This window comes from Oncorhynchus tshawytscha, linkage group LG20, assembly GCF_018296145.1.
Source record: "Oncorhynchus tshawytscha isolate Ot180627B linkage group LG20, Otsh_v2.0, whole genome shotgun sequence".
Classification (NCBI taxonomy): Eukaryota; Metazoa; Chordata; class Actinopteri; order Salmoniformes; family Salmonidae; genus Oncorhynchus; species Oncorhynchus tshawytscha.
Genome location: NC_056448.1, coordinates 25,165,120 through 25,183,264, shown reverse-complemented (window position 1 = coordinate 25,183,264; position 18,145 = coordinate 25,165,120). Strand labels below are relative to the sequence as shown.

The window sequence follows — 18,145 nt, the reverse complement described above, 5'->3', positions numbered from 1 at the left end:
GTAAGTAGTGGGCAATCCAGATTTTGGACACAGCCTATGACATACCCACATACAGCACAGGAGGTTGGTCGCACCTTAATTGGGGAGGACGGGCTCATGTTAATGGCTGGAGCGGTATAAGTGGAACTCATTATATAGCCATTCTAATGAGCTGTCCTCCCCGTAGCAGCCTCCACTGACATACAATACACACTAACATAAACACTACTGTGACTCACACCTCCTGATGTCAGAGATCCTGTTGCCATGGAGGTCATTATGGCAACAGATGTAGTTCTGCAGCAGCCTAGGGGGCATGCGTTTCTATGAATACCCTCCTTCTGTACTGTGCACTTGTAAAAGCCCATGGTTACTGTACCACTCTGGGGCGGCATGGAGCCTAGTGGTTAGAGCATTGAGGCAGTAACCAAAAGGTTTCTGGATCGAATCCCTGAGCTGACAAGGTAAAAATCTCTCATTCTGCCCATGAATGGCAGTTAACCCACTCTTCCCTGGTAGGCCGTCATTGTAAATAAGAATTTGTTCTTAACTGACTTGCCTAGTTAAATAAAGTTTTTTGTTAAATGGTTAAACTCTGCCTCTTTAAGCCCTGATAGGCTGCTAAGTCTATTGCTATGTCCTTGCCTACCCTCTACAACAAAATGCCCCTTGTGACCCACTTTCTCTCTCTGTGTGTGTGTGTGTAAGCGTGTAAGCCAATGCTTACACTTTAGATATCTATTGTATGGCTAGATAGGGATGTTGATTATCACAGATTGGAGAATTATTCAAGCATTCATGCTGTCAACCTGGTTTATAATCCTGATCAGCAGAACAGCATGATCTAGGCCTTGAAGGTATAATTGTATATTCTTTCAATCATTTTGATAGATGACACTGCTGGTTGGAAGGACAACCTTTTCTAAGGTCAATTGAGCCAGGGAACAGGTGAAGATGTTTGAGTGTCACAGGAGGTTGGTGGCACCTTAGTTGGGGAGGATGGGCTCATGGTAATGGCTGGACTGCAATAAGTGGAATGGTTTGAAATACCATTCGCTCCGTTCCAGCCATTATTATGAGCCGTCCTCCCCTCAGCAGGTCTCCTCAGTTCCCTGGTAACTGATTTTAAATTCAGCACAATGTGAATACAATAGCTTGGGTCTGTGTCTGAAAACAGAGTTCTAACCAATACATGATGTTCATACAATGAAGACAATAGCACAGTCAGAAGGTTTTGCTATTCGAAATCCCTCTACATTGTACATAATAAAATGTTGTTTGCCACTGGTGCGTCAATTCATCTTTAATTCAATCAGTTGTCATGACTACATGGCATCTTGTCATCTCCAAGCAGCCTCTTTTGTCATGACACCTGGGGGATGATGTGACACACTCATGTTCCTGTCCTCTCACACACACTCCATAAGAATCATGATGACCATAATTCAGTATGTTCTGTTAGAGGAGGTGAGCAAAAGTGTTATCTAACACCTGGCTCTCTTTCTATTTAGCTGGGGGTAAGTGCCCGTACCACATAGACTGTGCCCGTGAGGGGCGGCACTTCTGCAAACCTGGCACCTCCTTCTGCGGCCCCTGCCTCACCCCATTGGAAGAGAACGAGGAAGGACAGTGTGTAGCAAGGAAGAGGCGCCATCACCATGGTATGTTGGTCTGGATATTACGCACACATTATGCACACTCAAAAAGCCCCCACAATCTCCATTATAATGTAGGAAAGCAAGGGGATTTGGGTAATTTACGAAAGATGTTATTGAATTTATTTGATGAAGCTGCTTCAACAGCACAGGGTCATTTTCTACGTATGTTCAATGAACATCGATCATCATCCTTTCCCTGGTTGTGTCTGCATCCCAAATGGCACACTATTCCCTACATAGTGCACTACGTTGACCCCTTTGTAGTTTACTATGTAGGGAATAGAGTGCCATTTGGGACACAACCTGTGTCAGGCTACAGATCTCTGAGCATCCAGACATGGGTTATGGGGTTAGGTCAAACGCAGTTTGGTCACACAAAGTGGTTCATGAGCTGATGCAGAGAGGCTGCCGTTTAATTGGATGTGTGTGTGTACGTGTGCCTTTGTTCGTGACGTAGCCATGAGTAACTAACTCTGTGCTTTAAGAGTGAGCATAGTGAACCACAGTGACACAGACAGGAAACCCTCACTGCTCCTCTTTCTCCTCCTCCCTCACTCTCCCAGTCCCCCTCCTTGCTTACTGCATTCACTCTCAATCTCCCTCTTCTATATTTATTTGATACCCCCTTTTCTTTTTTTTACTCTATCGCCTTCCTTATCAATTCCTCTCCCTCCTTCTCCCTATTGATCTCTCTCCCTCGATCTCTTCAGCATCAATCTGTCCTTATTTCTCCCTCTCTCTGTGCGCTGTAGTTTGATCCTGTGTTTCTCTAATCCCCGCTCCTGCTGCCCACAGACAGATGACCACCGCATTTAATCACCCAGAGTACTGCATGCATCTCTCTCTCCTGCATCTCTCACTCTCTCTCCATCTCTCTCACTCCCTTCCATCTCTCTCCCTCTCCCTTTCTCTCTGTTACTCTCCCCTTCCATCTCTCCCTCTTTCACTCTCTCTGGCTCCTTCATACAATCTAATTTCATTCTGTAAAAGCGTTGCTCCGTGGAAATAAATAACTTTTTTTTTTATTGTCCGGTGATTTTACAAGGCATGCCATGGTTTGTGAAAGATATTGAGGGAGAGGAGAAATAGAGAGGAAGAGGGAGATATTCTCTCTTACCCTGCCACCTCTACCTTGTGTGTGTGTGTGTGTGTGTGTGTGTGTGTGTGTGTGTGTGTGTTTCTCTCTCTGTGTGTGTTTCTCTCCAGGATTAATAATTTAGTTGGGTCTGCAGCAGAGGACATTAGATTAGGGGTCACGGCATCACACAGAGAGATATGAGGACATTAGATTAGGGGTCACGGCATCACACAGAGAGATATGAGGACATTAGATTAGGGGTCACGGCATCACACAGAGAGATATGAGGACATTAGATTAGGGGTCACGGCATCACACAGAGAGATATGAGGACATTAGATTAGGGGTCACGGCATCACACAGAGAGATATGAGGACATTAGATTAGGGGTCACGGCATCACACAGAGAGATATGAGGACATTAGATTAGGGGTCACGGCATCACACAGAGAGATATGAGGGCATTAGATTAGGGGTCAAGTCATCACACAGAGAGTTATGAGGGCATTAGATTAAGGGTCACGGCATCACACAGAGATATGAGAGAAAGAAAAATAAGAGCGGATGAAAAGGAGAGCGAGAACTTTGTGGAGGGAGTTTATCAACCTAGGAGCATCTAATTTGCAGAACTTCTGACACAAAGCAGAAGCGGTGTGTGTGTAGTGTGTATTGTGAAGGCTAGGTCGTTGTGGTGGTGTGGTATGAGTGCTACAGACCACTGGGCTAGGTTACATAAACCTGTGAGGGCTGGCTAGAACAAACTGACCCTGTGGGGAGCCTACCTTGTGGTCAGAGACTTCTGGCTATGTCTGAAATACTACCCTATTTCACAGGTTAGCGGTTTTTGTCATGAATCTTATTCTGAAAGCAGCTCTGCAGAGTGGTCACTAGCTGGCACAACCACAAAATTATAAATTCAGAATTTTTTTACCTTACCCTAACCTGAACCCTAAACTTAACCACACTGGTAAGCCTAATGCCTAACCCTAACCTTAAATTAAGACCACTTTTTCATGAATCTTTAAAATATAGCCAATTTTGACTTTATAGCTGGCCTATCTAAGGGGAAATCGCTCAGTTCTGCATCCAGGACAACCTGTATATAGCACACTGTTTTTTACCAGGGCCCATATGGTGCCATTTGGAATGCAGCCCCTATGTACAGGATGAGGTGTACATCAATGGAGATGTGCTCCTAATCAGAGTAATCCGGACATGTCACCATGCAAAGCCTTACCTTTTATGTGCTAAACATATTTGTGCTTATTTTTTAGCATGATCTTATCTCCATAGGCTGTGTCTATTGAGGAAGCTTATGGATGTTTTTTCCAGTATACATGTAGACAGAGGCTGTTGTCCATGGAGGGATGAACCCATCCAGACACAGCAGGACCAGGGAGAGGCTTATGTGACCCAGTGGAGCCGAAACGGATACATTATTAAATCTAGCAACTCGGATGTCTTAGATTATGTATGAGAGAGCAGCAGGATGCACATCAGTATACACTACAGGAGGTTGGTGGCACCTTAATTGGGGAGGACGGGCTTGTGATAATGTCTGGAGGGGAATAGGTGGAATGGTATCAAATGCATCAATCACATGGTTTGATGCCATTCCATTTGCTCCGTTCCAGTCATTAAGAGCCGTTCTCCCCTCAGAAGCCTCCACTGGTATACACAAAATAAGCAAATACACTCTCCACAGCAACATGTAATACACACATTTACAAATTGACACAAATGTAAACACACTCTTGTTTTCTCTTTCACACGTGCACGCGCACACACACACTAATACAAAGATATTTGAGTGTAGGTGCCATGCTTTGTAGGTAAAGTTGTCATGGGTAGGTTCCACAGGAGTCTGGTGAGGGGAGGACGGCTTATAATAATGGCTGGAATAGAGTGAATGGTATTAAGCATTTGAAACTGTGTTTCATACCATTCAATTAACTCTGTTCCGGCCATTACTATGAGCCACCCTCCCCAATTAAGGTGCCACCAGCCACCGGCGGTAGGTACAATATGTATCTTCTCAGAATGGGAAGAGTAGTACTGTTATTCACTGGTTATACAGTGGCCGCCATGAGGAGCAGAGGTGACAGGGTAGGTCAATTACAGTAGCTAAGTGAGTACAGTTAGTGAACAGTACTCTTTGTGTGTGTAAGACAAGCCTGTGTTTGACATCAAGGCATACACTTCCATAGGTAAACACTGGAGCTATGGGCCCTGTCTGGTAATAAGGCTGGCAACCAGTCAGGAGAACTGGATATATATACACACAGTATGTACTGAGGGCAGAGCTCTACTCAGAAACAGGGACGTGTGGTCATCAACAGCAGGTAAAGCTGTGGTCAAACTGACCCCTCCATAGTCAGACATAGAGGCTAATAATAGATCAGGAGCTGGACATGGGGAACAGGGAGAACCTCTAGAGATGGGGAGAGATGGGGTGCGGGGAGGGATGATGCATAGGGGGCTAAGCAAAGCTAATGAAGCTCTCTAATGGAGCCTAATGACAGCTGTTGACAATCCATTAGGAATCAGGGATGTTATACAATGCCATGCTATTAGTTGATTCAGTGTGGAGCTCTGACTATGTTAGTCCTGATGGGAAATGCGTTGTGGAGTCGTTGAGTGGTAGTGATGTTCATTTAAAAATAGTGAAGTCCTTTATTTCAATATTCTGTTTAACATGGTGACTACTAGGGTTGATGGAATTTGATAGACACCTGTACAAGGGACAATACTCTTGGGAGTTTGGTGTTCAGGAATTATTCACTTGAAAATGTGTTTTATATAGCTACGATGAGTGTCACCATGGAGAGAGAAATGGGTTGTTGCAATGTTGAGGATGGAATAGTTAACCAAGACATGTTATGGATGTTGACCAAGTACCTCTGACCCAAATATAGGCTTGGGTCAACATGCTTTACCATGTGTGGTCAAGAAGAAGCTATAGCTGCTAACATTCCGGTGAAAATGATTGCCCATCTAACCTAGTTGAATTGAATTGAATCCCCAGCTGACAAGGTAGAAATCTGTCATTCTGCCCCTGAACAAGGCAGTTAACCCACTGTTTCTAGGTCGTCATTGTAAATAAGAATTTGTTCTTAACTGACTTGCCTTAAATAAAAATGGAAGAGGTCCAATTGAAAATACTCACCGGCACATTGTTCTCATAGCCACAAGAGGGCAGCAGTAGACCCTAAGAATGAACCCCTGAGAAATTCCCCACCCCCTGAGAAATATTAGTCAGGAAACCACATTCACATCCAGTTTTTGTGAGAAGTCATATCGTATAAAAAAGGTCATGACAGCTGTGACGGAAACAGGCAGTTTCGGTGTCATTTTATAAGTTTAGACAGAATTTGTTTGTTTCGGTAAAATTAATTATGCAGGAAATGGCGGTGGAAATGCCTTTATGCTCAAATACTGATATAATAACCATCATATCGAAGTAAATTTGGAGTCACGCGATGATATGGGGTGTGATCCTCCCACTACGACTCGGGAATCCATGCGGTTTATTAGGCTACAAATGAAATAAATGATTATGATGCACTTCACAGCGTGGTGAAAGAGCACTATGATTATCTTGATGCTGCTTTCCAATAAATCTCGAGGGTCTTATTCCGCTGACGTAGTGATCGATGCTTGACTGCCATTTGACAACAAAAAAATGTTCTTGCTCTTATCCATAATAATCTCATCGTGTAGACTAGCACAGCCTACCCACACTGTATCTGTGAGCTGTTGACTAGAGCGCAGGTACCAGGACCAGAGTAGACACATTTGACATTTAATGGTAAAATATTGCTCTTTTTTTTTAATGCCGACCCTAAAATATTTGCATGAAAATCTGTCTCCAATTGGATGGAAACCTAGCTAGTGAGACTAATATATTTTTGTACTATTGCAAGCTATGTATTGATGAAATAATGCATACTGTTTGGTTATGTGGGTCTGAATTCAACTATTCGGTCAGGTTTTATACTCATTCAATCTGGTAAACAATTAGAATAAAGTGTCAAGTTTAATTTACATATCCATTAGATACTTTTATTCACCTTCAAGACCCATTCCTTCAGTTCACAAACAAGAGCAGGGCAGCCCCTTTGACTGTAAATACAAATGACAAATTCGGTCGTTATGTTGTGATGGGAAATGCTGGTAACTGAATGCGTTGTCCTGATGTATAACTAAGGCCCAGCCAGGGTGGGGAAAGGGTGGATAGAGATGATAGGAATAAGAGAGTCTGACTGTTTAGTGTTTGTTTTCATAAACTTTACATCCCTCTTCTTCTACTTCTATGATATCATGGCAGTCCGCAAACAAATGTTTAAGGTGCATGCCGCCACCTACTGCGCAATCAATCATGGTCTGCCTAGTTCTGTACTACTAACCCCCCCCACACACACACACACACACACCTTTTTCTCCATTTTGTCCACACTAATCGCTGTAATTTCCAACCCAGCACGTTGTCAAGCCCTCTCTTACCCACGCTCAAGGCTAGTGCACCTTACATCCCTCTTGGCACCTCTTGGGTTATGGTTAATTATCAACCTGGTGCCAAAACCTCCTCTCTGATGCATGGAGAGGTGTATGCTTAGTCGGTGTGTGAGGGTTTACTGACACACACACACACACCAATTTCCCCGTTCTTATTTTCTCTATCTACTACACACTCCCACTCAAACAAACATATATAAATACATACCCTTATGCTCCCTTTTTTGTGGTTCATACTCACTGATTCCTCTATGTACTGTCTCACTCAAGTACTCATGCCAACACAACATTTCAGGAATGTTCTCTTTTTCTTTTAAATGTTGAAATTTTCCTCAAATGTTGTTTAAGTTAGCTAACAAAGTAGGGTATAAAGTGCCAGGTACACTGGCACACTTGGAGCACTCCACCACCTGCAAAGTACAGATGGCATGACCCACCCCCACTGACACCTGCTGTGGATCACACTAAATGGGATAGAATGGGGTGAGAAAGTAACAAAGCACAGACTGAAAGTGCCGTCACATCATATCACGCACATTACCACCGCCAGATGGCCACCCTTCTGTAGAGGACAACACCTTAATCATTAATAACACGGCGCTCACGCTAATACAAACACAATGAGACATTACTAAGCATTTTCAAAGAAGTGGCTTAGTTGGTGATATGGCTCATGATGTCTCACTATAGTAATTAAATATTGAATCTGAATCATATTTAGCTTATCACGTAAACAGTGTAGAATTACCTGGTCTTTTAGAGTAACCTTGGGGAGGGAGAGATTATCACCATTAGCACTCAGCTGAGTGAGATTTAGGGACTTGTGTGTGTGAGAGGGAGCAGGGCCGAGACAGAGGGGCGGGGTGATTGCACAAGCCCCCTGCGGTGCTTCAACCCCTGGCCACACACACACTATGTATACCGGTAACCAGGGAGAACTGTGGCCTAGTCCTGGAATGTGGCCTACTGTCTGGCCAAAAGAGCTGTTAAACAACACCCTGGCTTTGTCTCTCTTTCACTGTTGCCCAAACAAACAACACACCGGCACACTCTCTATCACACACACAAACACATTTATGCACACGCGCGCACACACACTCACTGGCTCTCTGGCTCTCTCATGGGTTGCTTCATGCACTTGCAGTCACACAACAGGATGTCCTGTTTCTTCTAATGCTTGCTCTTTCACACCCACACTCTGTTCTGTTATATGGTTACCACCTTAAATTACATTTTTGGGCAAAAAGGCAAACTCCCCTCCATTCATTGAATCAGGTGACTCATTCATCACAAAACCCACTGATATTGCCAACTACTTTAATGATTTTTTTCATCTGCAAGATTAGCAAATTTAGGCATGAAATGACAGAAACAAACACTACTAAATAGGTAAACACTAACTGACCAAATTATGAAGGACAAGCATTGTAACTTTGAATTCCGAAAAGTGAGTGTGGAAGAGGTGAAAATATATTTTTGTTTATCAACAATGACAAGCCACCTGGGTGACAACTTGGATGGAACATTTCTGAGGATAATAGCAGACGATATTGCCACTCCTATTTGCCATATCTTCATTCTAAGCCTACAAGAAAGTGTGTGCCCTCAGGCCTGGAGTGAAGCAAAAGTCATTCAGCTAACCAAGAATAGTAAAGCCCCCTTTACTGGCTCAAATAGCAGACCGATCATCCTGTTACCAACCCTTAGTAAACTTTTGGAAAGAATTCTGTTGAACCAGATTCAATGTTATTTTACAGTAAACAAATTGACAACAGACTTTCAGCACGCTTCTAGGGAAAGGCATTCAACATGCATGGCACACACAAATGACTGATGATTGGCTGAGAGAAATTGATGATAAAAGATTGTGTGAGCTGTTTTGTTAGACTTCAGTGTGGCTTTTGACATTATCGATCATAGTCTGCTGCTGAAAAACTTGCGTGTTATGGCCTTACATCCCCTGCTATATTGTAGATAGAGGTACCTGTCTAACAGAACACAGGGGGTGTTATTTAATTGAAGCCTCTCCAACATAATCCAGGTAGAATAATTAATTCCCCAGGGCAGCTGTCTAGGCCCTTTACTTTTTTTTTCAATCTTTACCAATGACATACCACTGAAAGCCAGTGTGTCTATGTATGCGGATGACTCAACACTATACACTTCAGCTACTAAAGCGAGTGACAAAGAGCGGCAGTTAGTTTCAGAATGGGTGGCAAGAAATAAATTAGTCCTAATTATTTCAAAAACTTAGTATTGTATTTGGGACAAATCATTCACTAAACTCTAAATCTCAGCTAAATCTTGTAATGAATAATGTGGAAGTGGAGCCATTTGAGGTGACTAAACTACTTGCAGTAACCCTGGGTTGTAAACTGTCATGGTCAAAACATATTGATGCAACACTAGCTAATATGGGGATAAGTCTGTCAATAATAAAGCACTGCTCTACCTTCTTAACAACAATATCAAGGTCATACAAGCCCTAGTTTTGTTGCACCCGGACTACTGTCCAGTTGTCTGTTCAGGTGCCACAAAGAGGGACTTTACAATTGTCTCAGAACAAGGCAGCACAGCTGGCCCTTAAATGTACATGGAGATCTAACATTAATAAGATGCATGTCAATCTCTCCTGGCTCAAAGTAAAGGAGAGACTTCATCACTACTTATTTTTGTAAGAAGTATTGACATGCTGAATGCACCGAGCTGTCTGTTTAAACTACTAAAACACAGCTCGGACACCCATGCATACCCCACAAGACATGCCACCAGAGGTCTCTTCACAATCCCAAATCCCAGAGTAGTCTAAGGGAGGCGCACAGTGCTACATAGAGCCATGAACCCTATTCCACATCAGGTAACTGATCCAAGCAGTTGAATCAGATTTAAAAAATATATAAAAATATACCTTATGGAACAGCGGGGACTGTGAATAGACACACACTCAGGCACAGACACACGCATACACAGACACATGATAACACACTCCCTCTATACACACATGCACATGGATCTTGTATTGTGTGGTAGTAGAGTAGTGGCCTGAGGGCACACACTTAATGTGTGTTAAAATAGTTATGAATGTCATGTACTGTTTTTAATTGTGTTTAACTGCCTTAATGTTGTTGGACCCCAGGATGAGTAGCTGCTGCCTTGGCAAGAACTAATGGGGATCCTTAATAAACACAAATACAAAACTCACAAAATGTAGAAGCACAATATACATACATATAATAAGATATCCTGAACAAAGGCATGATGTGCATATGGACTCATTCTTAAATCTGCCAATGTCTTTCTCCTCAGGTCAAGTGACAGCCTTCTCTGATCTAGATGAAGAGATTGACTTCCTTCACTCAGTCATTGCCAAACAGGAAGTGTCAGAGGTCAAACAATCAAAACAATCAGGTGAGCCTTACATCCCGTATGCATTTCTATGAATTTTATTATGTTTCAGTTACTTTTCCATAGATGCGTGTCGATATATATAAAACGTTATCTACACCACAATAATAACATTGTCTGTCTCTCTCTTCCGCTCTCTTATTCTCTCTCTCTCTCTCCCAGACACCCCCTCCAAGGCAGTTCCTATGACTCAGGCAAAGTTTCCCAGACAGAGAGGCAAGGCCCAACCTTCTGCGGAGCAGCCCACTACCGCAGCACCCTCTACCCGGACCCCGCAGTCTGCCACTGGGGCTCTGGAGAGGGTGGGACCGGGGGGACCTGGAGGCCCCATAGCCATCCCATACCCCTCCAAGGACAGCCTCCTTGTCAGTAAGTGTCTTTATTAGTTGAAAGTAGTGACACGTTTATGGCGTAAGACCAGGCCAGCTCTACTAAGTGCGCTTAGGGTTGTTGTCCTGTTGGAAGGTGAACCTTTGCCCCAGTCTGAGGTCCTGAGCGCTCTGGAGCAGGTTTTCATCAAAAATCACTCTGTACTTTGCCCCTTTCATCTTTCCCTCGATCCTGACTAGTCTCCCATTCCCTGCCGCTGAAAAACATCCCCACAGCATGATGCTGCCACCACCATGCTGCACCATAGGGATGGTATTGGCTAGGTGATAAGAGTTCAATCTTGGTTTCATTAGACCAGAGAATCTTGTTTCTCATGGTCTGAGAGTCCTTTAGGTGCCTTTTGGCAAACTCCAAAAGGAGATGTCATGGGGCTGACATGTGCCGTCACTGAGGAGTGGCTTCCGTCTGGCAACTAAAGGCCTGATTGGTGGAGTGCTGCAGAGATGGTTGTCCTTCTGGAAGGTTCTCCCATCTCCACAGAGGAACTCTGGAGCTCTGTCAGAGTAACCATCGGGTTCTTGGTCACCTTCCTGACCAAGGCCCTTCTCCCCCGATTGCTCAATTTGGCCGGACGGACAGCTCTAGGAAGAGTCTTGGTGGTTCGAAACTTCTTCCATTTAAGAATGATGGAGGCCACTGTGTTCTTGGGGACCTTCAATGCTGCAGAAATGTTTTGGTACCCTTCCCCAGATCTGTCTTGGTTTTTGCTCTGACATGCACTGTCAACTGTGGGACCTTATACAGACAGGTGTGTGCCTTTCCAAATCATGTCCAATCAATTGAATTTACCACAGGTGGACTCCAATCAAATTGTAGAAACATCTCAAGGATGATCAATGGAAACAGGATTCATCTGAGCTCAATTTCGAGTCTCATAGCAAAGAGTCTGAATACTTATGTAAATAAGGTATCCGTTTTTTATTTTTAACAAATATGCAAACATTTCGAAAAACCTATTTTTGCTTTGCAATTATGGGGTATTGTGTGTAGATAAGGGGAAAAAATAAGTAGGTATTTTTTAATAAGGCTGTAACATTACAAAATGTGGAAAAAGTGAAGGGGTCTGAATACTTTCCGAAGGGAATAGATTTGAAAGTGGTTAGATTCCATCAGCAGTCACACACAATTTCATAATTTCTCCTCCTTTTATGGGTATCTTGTCTTCACTCTATCCTCTTCTCTGTTTGTTTCGACCTCTGCAGTTATGATCTCTGTGTGTATCATCTTTGGCACTGTGGCCCTGATCTTGGCTACAGTTTGCTGGGTAAGGTAAGACATCAGACAGTAACAATATCAATATGTTATTATTTAATTTGACAACTTAGATGTGCTAGACTCCCTTCTATTGTTTTACTGTCAAGTGTTTTTGTTAGAGCATGTTAAATCATTTTCCAACACATTTTATAAAGGATCAATTTAAGCACTTGCACTGTTATGATGCATCCCAAATGGCACCCTACTGCCTATGGTGCACTTTGGACCAGGGTCCATAAAGCTTTGGTCAAAGTAGTGCACTATATAGGGAATATCGCGCTATTGGGAAGTGTCCAAAATGCAGATTTAATTTTTATTTTATTTTACCTACTGTTCCTGCTCCAGTCTCCCTAGTCTCTAATGGCTCAGAATAATGTTGCCCCTACAGGTTGCAGAAGGAATCACGTCTGGCCCAGAAGGTAGATTACCCTGCATTTGGAAGCAATGGAAATGGAACAGCCAACAGGACTTCAGTAAGTGCATTCTTCCGCATGGGGCAGAATACATCCACCTCCGCTAAATACGTTAGGAGTCTTTTCCATATTACCCAGATTAGACCCTGTTCTCTTTGGTCCTCTGTTGTTTCCACAATCAAGTGGGGAGGCTAATGACATCAGGGTAAACCCATCAGACCAGCTCCTTGAAAGGCCAACTCTTGAAGTTTGCAATTGTGTCCCAAAACAAAGTTTTGCTCAAAACATATTTGTGTACCCATGAGTGTGTGTACATTACTGTATTTATACAGGGGATATTGTTTTTCAACAGGAAACGTTCAAAAATGGCTGAAGTTTGTCTTTAATCTTAGTCCTGGATGAAGAAGCACTTTGAATATAAGATCCCTATTTTGAACATGCATTTTAGACCAGGATTAGCCTTAATCTATGTCCGGGATACCGTACCTACATGTGTGTAAATAAGGGACTAGACTATTTTTTTGTATGATTAATTTCCTTCTGTCAATGTGATTTGACCACAGGATGTCTGTGACGTAAGCATCTGATTTTCAGGCTTTGCCTCTTCTTTGCTTTTCCTCCCCGCTGAGGGTGGTTTTCATGGGTCTCTCTTCTCCTTCTCCCTTTTCTCCTCAGTCGGGGGATAAGAAGTTGGCCCAGAGTGCTCAGATGTACCACTACCAGCATCAGAAACAGCAGATGCTCTCCATGGAAAAGTGAGTTCTACTCCTCCTCTTGCCCTTTTCGGTCTCGCGTCCTTTCTCTCTCCCTACCTGTCCGACAATTCAGTTTCATTCAAATATGAATACACACACACATATTCATCTTGGTGCATTCTGTTGATTTTCAGACATAAATCGGAGACGAAAGTCACTGACTCAGAAGTCACATCAGATGAGGAAGAAGTGGGCGGAGACTTCACTGTGTACGAGTGCCCTGGCCTTGCACCGGTGGGTGTGCTAGGACACACACACACACACACACACTCAGGCACAAACACATAATATATTCACACATTCTGTCCTTGTTTACACACAATATTCATATTGCTGATGACTGTGTTTGTTTGGCTTTTGTTTCATTGCAGACTGGAGAGATGGAAGTGAAGAATCCTTTGTTTGACGACTCTACCCTACACTACCAAGGGAATCCCAAGGGAATCCCATAGGCTTTAATGCATGCTGGAACACGCAGACACCACACACACAGAAACATACACCCAATTAAAACACAATACAAACCTACACACACACACGCAATTTCTTTACTCTGGAAAAGAGAAGCTTAACTCTCCAATCAGGTTGCTCTCTCAAAACTGGACAGGCTTATACAGATGTTGGATCTTAATTTGATGCATTTTGTTGCAGAAGGAAAATGATCTGCAGCAGGAGGAATTGAATGTCTATTTAATATTGAGAATCAATACCAGGGGGCAGCTGGAAGCAGTGTTTTGTAGGCTATACAATAATTTAGACTGTAGGTCCACTGACTAATTGTTGTATTATATGTTCAAGGCAAACAATAAGCAAAATAAATTGGTGGTTATCACAGAGCCTGTGTGGTCCAGTGGGTACAGCCGCTGACAATGGTAAACATATGCCAGAGTAGGCATGGGTTTGAATCTGGTCCACTAATGTCCTTTGAGAAACTAGTACATTTCTAGTTAATCTCTGTGGGCTGTACATTAACTCTTACTCAAGTCATTTCTGGAGGAAGTAACTTATTTTTTACTCCATTACATTTGACCAAATTACTTTAGTTACATAGATTTTTAATATAATATTGTCACTGTCGGATGACATTTTTTACATGACTCGATACTATACGTCTGTATGAACGTTTCACAACCACTTGACCAATGAAATGTATTCAAAATAGGTTGTCATCAAAACTCTTAAGTCCATTGTCTCTCAAAGTTGTCCATCAAACCCAGTTTTATCTCCACCACGGCTCTCGAAGGGAAGCGCACGTCTTCATATTTTTGTTCTTGGGTTCTTAGCCAGACTCGATCAGAGGTAAGTTGCACTTTAATTACCTTCTGCCCTTGTAATATTATATATTTCTGAAGTAAGATAAGTCATTTCTAATTAGCTAATATATTAGAAATATAGAAATTAACTAGCTAGCTTTGGCTGACCCAGACTGTGACAGAAAAAGTTTAATCTCATGTTTTTAGCTCCCCATATGACCTCTGGTGGACAGAGTCATGACCTCTGGTGGACAGAGTCCTGCAGTCAGCACACCCCCTCAAAACTTGAGACATCTGTGGCATTGTGTTGTGTGACACAACTGCACATTTTAGTGGCCTTTTATTGTCCCCAGCACAAGGTGCACCTGTGTAATGATCATGCTGTTTAATCAGCTTGTTGGTAAAGACACACCTGTCAGGTGGATGGATTATTATCACCAACAGGGATGTAAATACATTTGTGGGAAAAGAATGTAGATTAAGACTTTTTTTGTCTGTCTGGAAAATGTCTGGGATCTTTTATTTCAGCTCATGAAACATGAGACCAACAGTTTACATGTTGCGTTCATATTTTCGCTCAGTATTGATATCACATTAGGTTGCCCTTACAAGACAAGCTGTTTAAACTAGATGCAGCGTCAACGATGTAGCTAGCTAACATTAGCAAGATCAACAGGTCAGTCCACCGCAGCATCCTCCCACACATTATTCTCCCTGTTTGTGTGTGTGTCATTCTGTTTTTATGAAAATGCCTATAAGCACCTCTTTCATACAGTCAGTGTATCATCTCTGTAAGCTTTTTGTGCCCTATAGAAATCATATAGATTGTCTTTTTATTTCTAGCTTGTAGCGGCAGAACCGAGGTGATAGGAGAATGAGCCAGCCAAGAAAATAAAATACTCTTGAAAGTGGAAAGGACAGGTTCGGAAGGGATGGAGTATAAATACTGTTTTGTCTAGAAGGGATAAAGCTTTTGTCAAAAATATAAAAAATGTCATAACAGGTTAGGAGGAATAAGTTAAGGTTAGTAAAAAATGTTAGGATTGGCTAAATTGCAACAAAAAAAATAGCCTTTTGACATCAATTTAATTCAATAGTAAAATGTGTCTGATTTGCATACTAGTAACATGATTTGATAATGACATTTCGGTATTGATTGTTTTACTGTTGTAACACCTGTCCATTCTGAGTGAGAAATTGAACATCACACTTGGTGTAAATATTGTTGTATGCATATTCACATGTACTTGAAATGATATTGTGATTGTCATTAATGCTATTGAAATTGTACAATTATTCCAATGCCTCGAGTACCACATACCTTTTTATGAAATTGTACACATTGCTAGATATTAAGTCAACATTGCATGACCCTATACAGCCTACCGACTTTGTTTGATGTTAGTCTTCATTGGAGAGTACCTGTGCTGGGGGACGTCTGCAAGATGGTGCTGGCAGGCTTTAATTAGAAATGAATGTTTTCTGACCGGATACTTTTTTACTCATTCATGAGTAGTTTCTCAAGAAGGCAAATTTTACTTTGTAATTCATTCATCTAAGTAACAGTACTTGTGCTTAAATACAGATTTTCAGTACTCTACCCACCACTGCAAATTATACATAGCCTAACTAAAAATACATGGGTGAACATACACACTGCAGGAAAGTTTATCGTTATACAGTGGGCCTACATCTGCCAATCAATTGATGCTCCAAATCAGCTCAACAATTTAGCCAGGGAAACACAAACAGTAGATTATCGGGTTTTTACACCTTTTATTTAGTGACTATTGATTGGCTAACGGCTAGCCTACAAAATGTAGCCTATAGAAATATAATCAAATAACAAGGGGCCTATTGCAACCATTGATGGCACTAGATTATCGCCAACTAAAGCCTTGTTCACACTGCAGGCCTTAATGCGCAAATCAGTTTGGGTTATCAAATCTGTTTTGAGCTACTGACTGTCCAGACAGCATTGTGTCGGGTTGTGTGTTCAGACAGCAGTCATTTGCTGGCTACGCTAGTTGTCATAGTAATGACAGGTGTGTGTGCACAGTGGTGTAGGCTGATTGGTGGTGCTTGTGCTTCCTATCACTCAGACGTTATGTAGCAAGCTAAGGTGACAACAATGCCTTCCATGGACGTGTCCCAGTTGTTTTGAATGTTTAAAATCATTAGGGTAAGAACACTTTTCAAGCCTCAAAAGGACAAGATGATCCAACTTTCAAAACGAGTCCTTTTTGGCTAGCCACAGCAGTCAACTAGCTAGCTAGGTAGCTGTTTAGCTTTCTAGCATATTCACTAGTTTGTTTGTAAACAATGAACAAGCTAGGTAGCTACCACATGTTATTGTCAAACTGTCAACAGAGTAGCTAGCAAGCAATAAGATATGCCAAATAACAGTCTAAAAACCACTTGAGGGCAAATAAATCAGATTTGACCGTTCAGACACAAGTCACATGGCGGTTTGAAATATCAGATTTCATGTGTTTTTTGGGCTGTGCAGACAGCGGGGGAAATAACAGATCGAATTGAAAATGCAAATAAATAGGATTTGAGTAATTTCAAACTGCCAATGTGAACACGGCTACAGGTCTCGTTAAACTATCAATATGCGCCAAATTTACCCACACAGCTGATCTCAATTCCAACCATTATCTCTAAGGTCCGCAAAAAGATGATGGCGGTGTTACCTTAGTCAGAGATCTGTATACAATGACGAGATGCTCATGTCTCCGCCCTAACAATGGGAGTCGTCCCAAAGGCAGACGACAAGTTTAGGTCTGCATATTAAGCCCATAGAAACGCCTTGGGCTTATTTTTGCGAGAGTGAGCCCTCTCACGTCACCTCTTCCTCTCTACCTTAGTCCTGCTTTCAACCAAAGTCTTTCAAGATATGTTCGCCCTCTGGTTGGTATTGTCATCGGTAACAATTTAGTCCTTTTTGAACAGACTACGGGTGATTTATCTATTTTACAACCAATTCTGTACAGTAGAAATAAAGTATTTCCTCGTTTATTATGGCAAATCCCCCAACACTTTGTATGAATGGAAACTAATGTTGGTGTATTATGGTTATTTTATATCTTTACTATTTTTGTTATCCAAAAGTGTCTGGTATGGTAATTTCTAATCAAGAAATTGCAATCTGGAGAATGCATTATTTGGGCTGGAATCCAACACGGTAGGCCTATATGCTGAAGGCAGTGGCGCTAACCACTAGACCACAATTGAACTCAGTTTGGATAGTTTATTCCAGGGGCGCAACTTTCACTGGGGTGGGCTTTAGGACCATGCGGACACCTCCGAGCCGTCGGGTATCCTGTTCGGAGTGTTTATCCGACTGGATAAAAAAATATATCGTAAGAATAATTATGCCCCCCCCCACACTTCTAAAACCAAGTTGCCCCTTGTTTATTTGTAACCTTAGGATACACTTGTA

General features: G+C 42.2%; 1 protein-coding gene across 1 annotated transcript in view; it reads left to right on the top strand.

The window, feature by feature from the left end:
• The window catches only part of LOC112220338 (neural proliferation differentiation and control protein 1-like), a 37,201-nt gene extending 22,918 nt beyond the window's left edge, over window positions 1-14,283 (top strand). Inside the window, exons 2-9 of the mRNA XM_042302398.1 lie at window positions 1,491-1,640; window positions 10,537-10,638; window positions 10,798-11,004; window positions 12,228-12,294; window positions 12,668-12,752; window positions 13,368-13,447; window positions 13,582-13,681; window positions 13,819-14,283. Coding sequence (XP_042158332.1) covers window positions 1,491-1,640; window positions 10,537-10,638; window positions 10,798-11,004; window positions 12,228-12,294; window positions 12,668-12,752; window positions 13,368-13,447; window positions 13,582-13,681; window positions 13,819-13,899 — 872 coding nt within the window. The 3' untranslated portion in view covers window positions 13,900-14,283. The remainder of the gene's footprint in view (window positions 1-1,490; window positions 1,641-10,536; window positions 10,639-10,797; window positions 11,005-12,227; window positions 12,295-12,667; window positions 12,753-13,367; window positions 13,448-13,581; window positions 13,682-13,818) is intronic.
• Window positions 14,284-18,145: the final 3,862 nt, after the last annotated feature.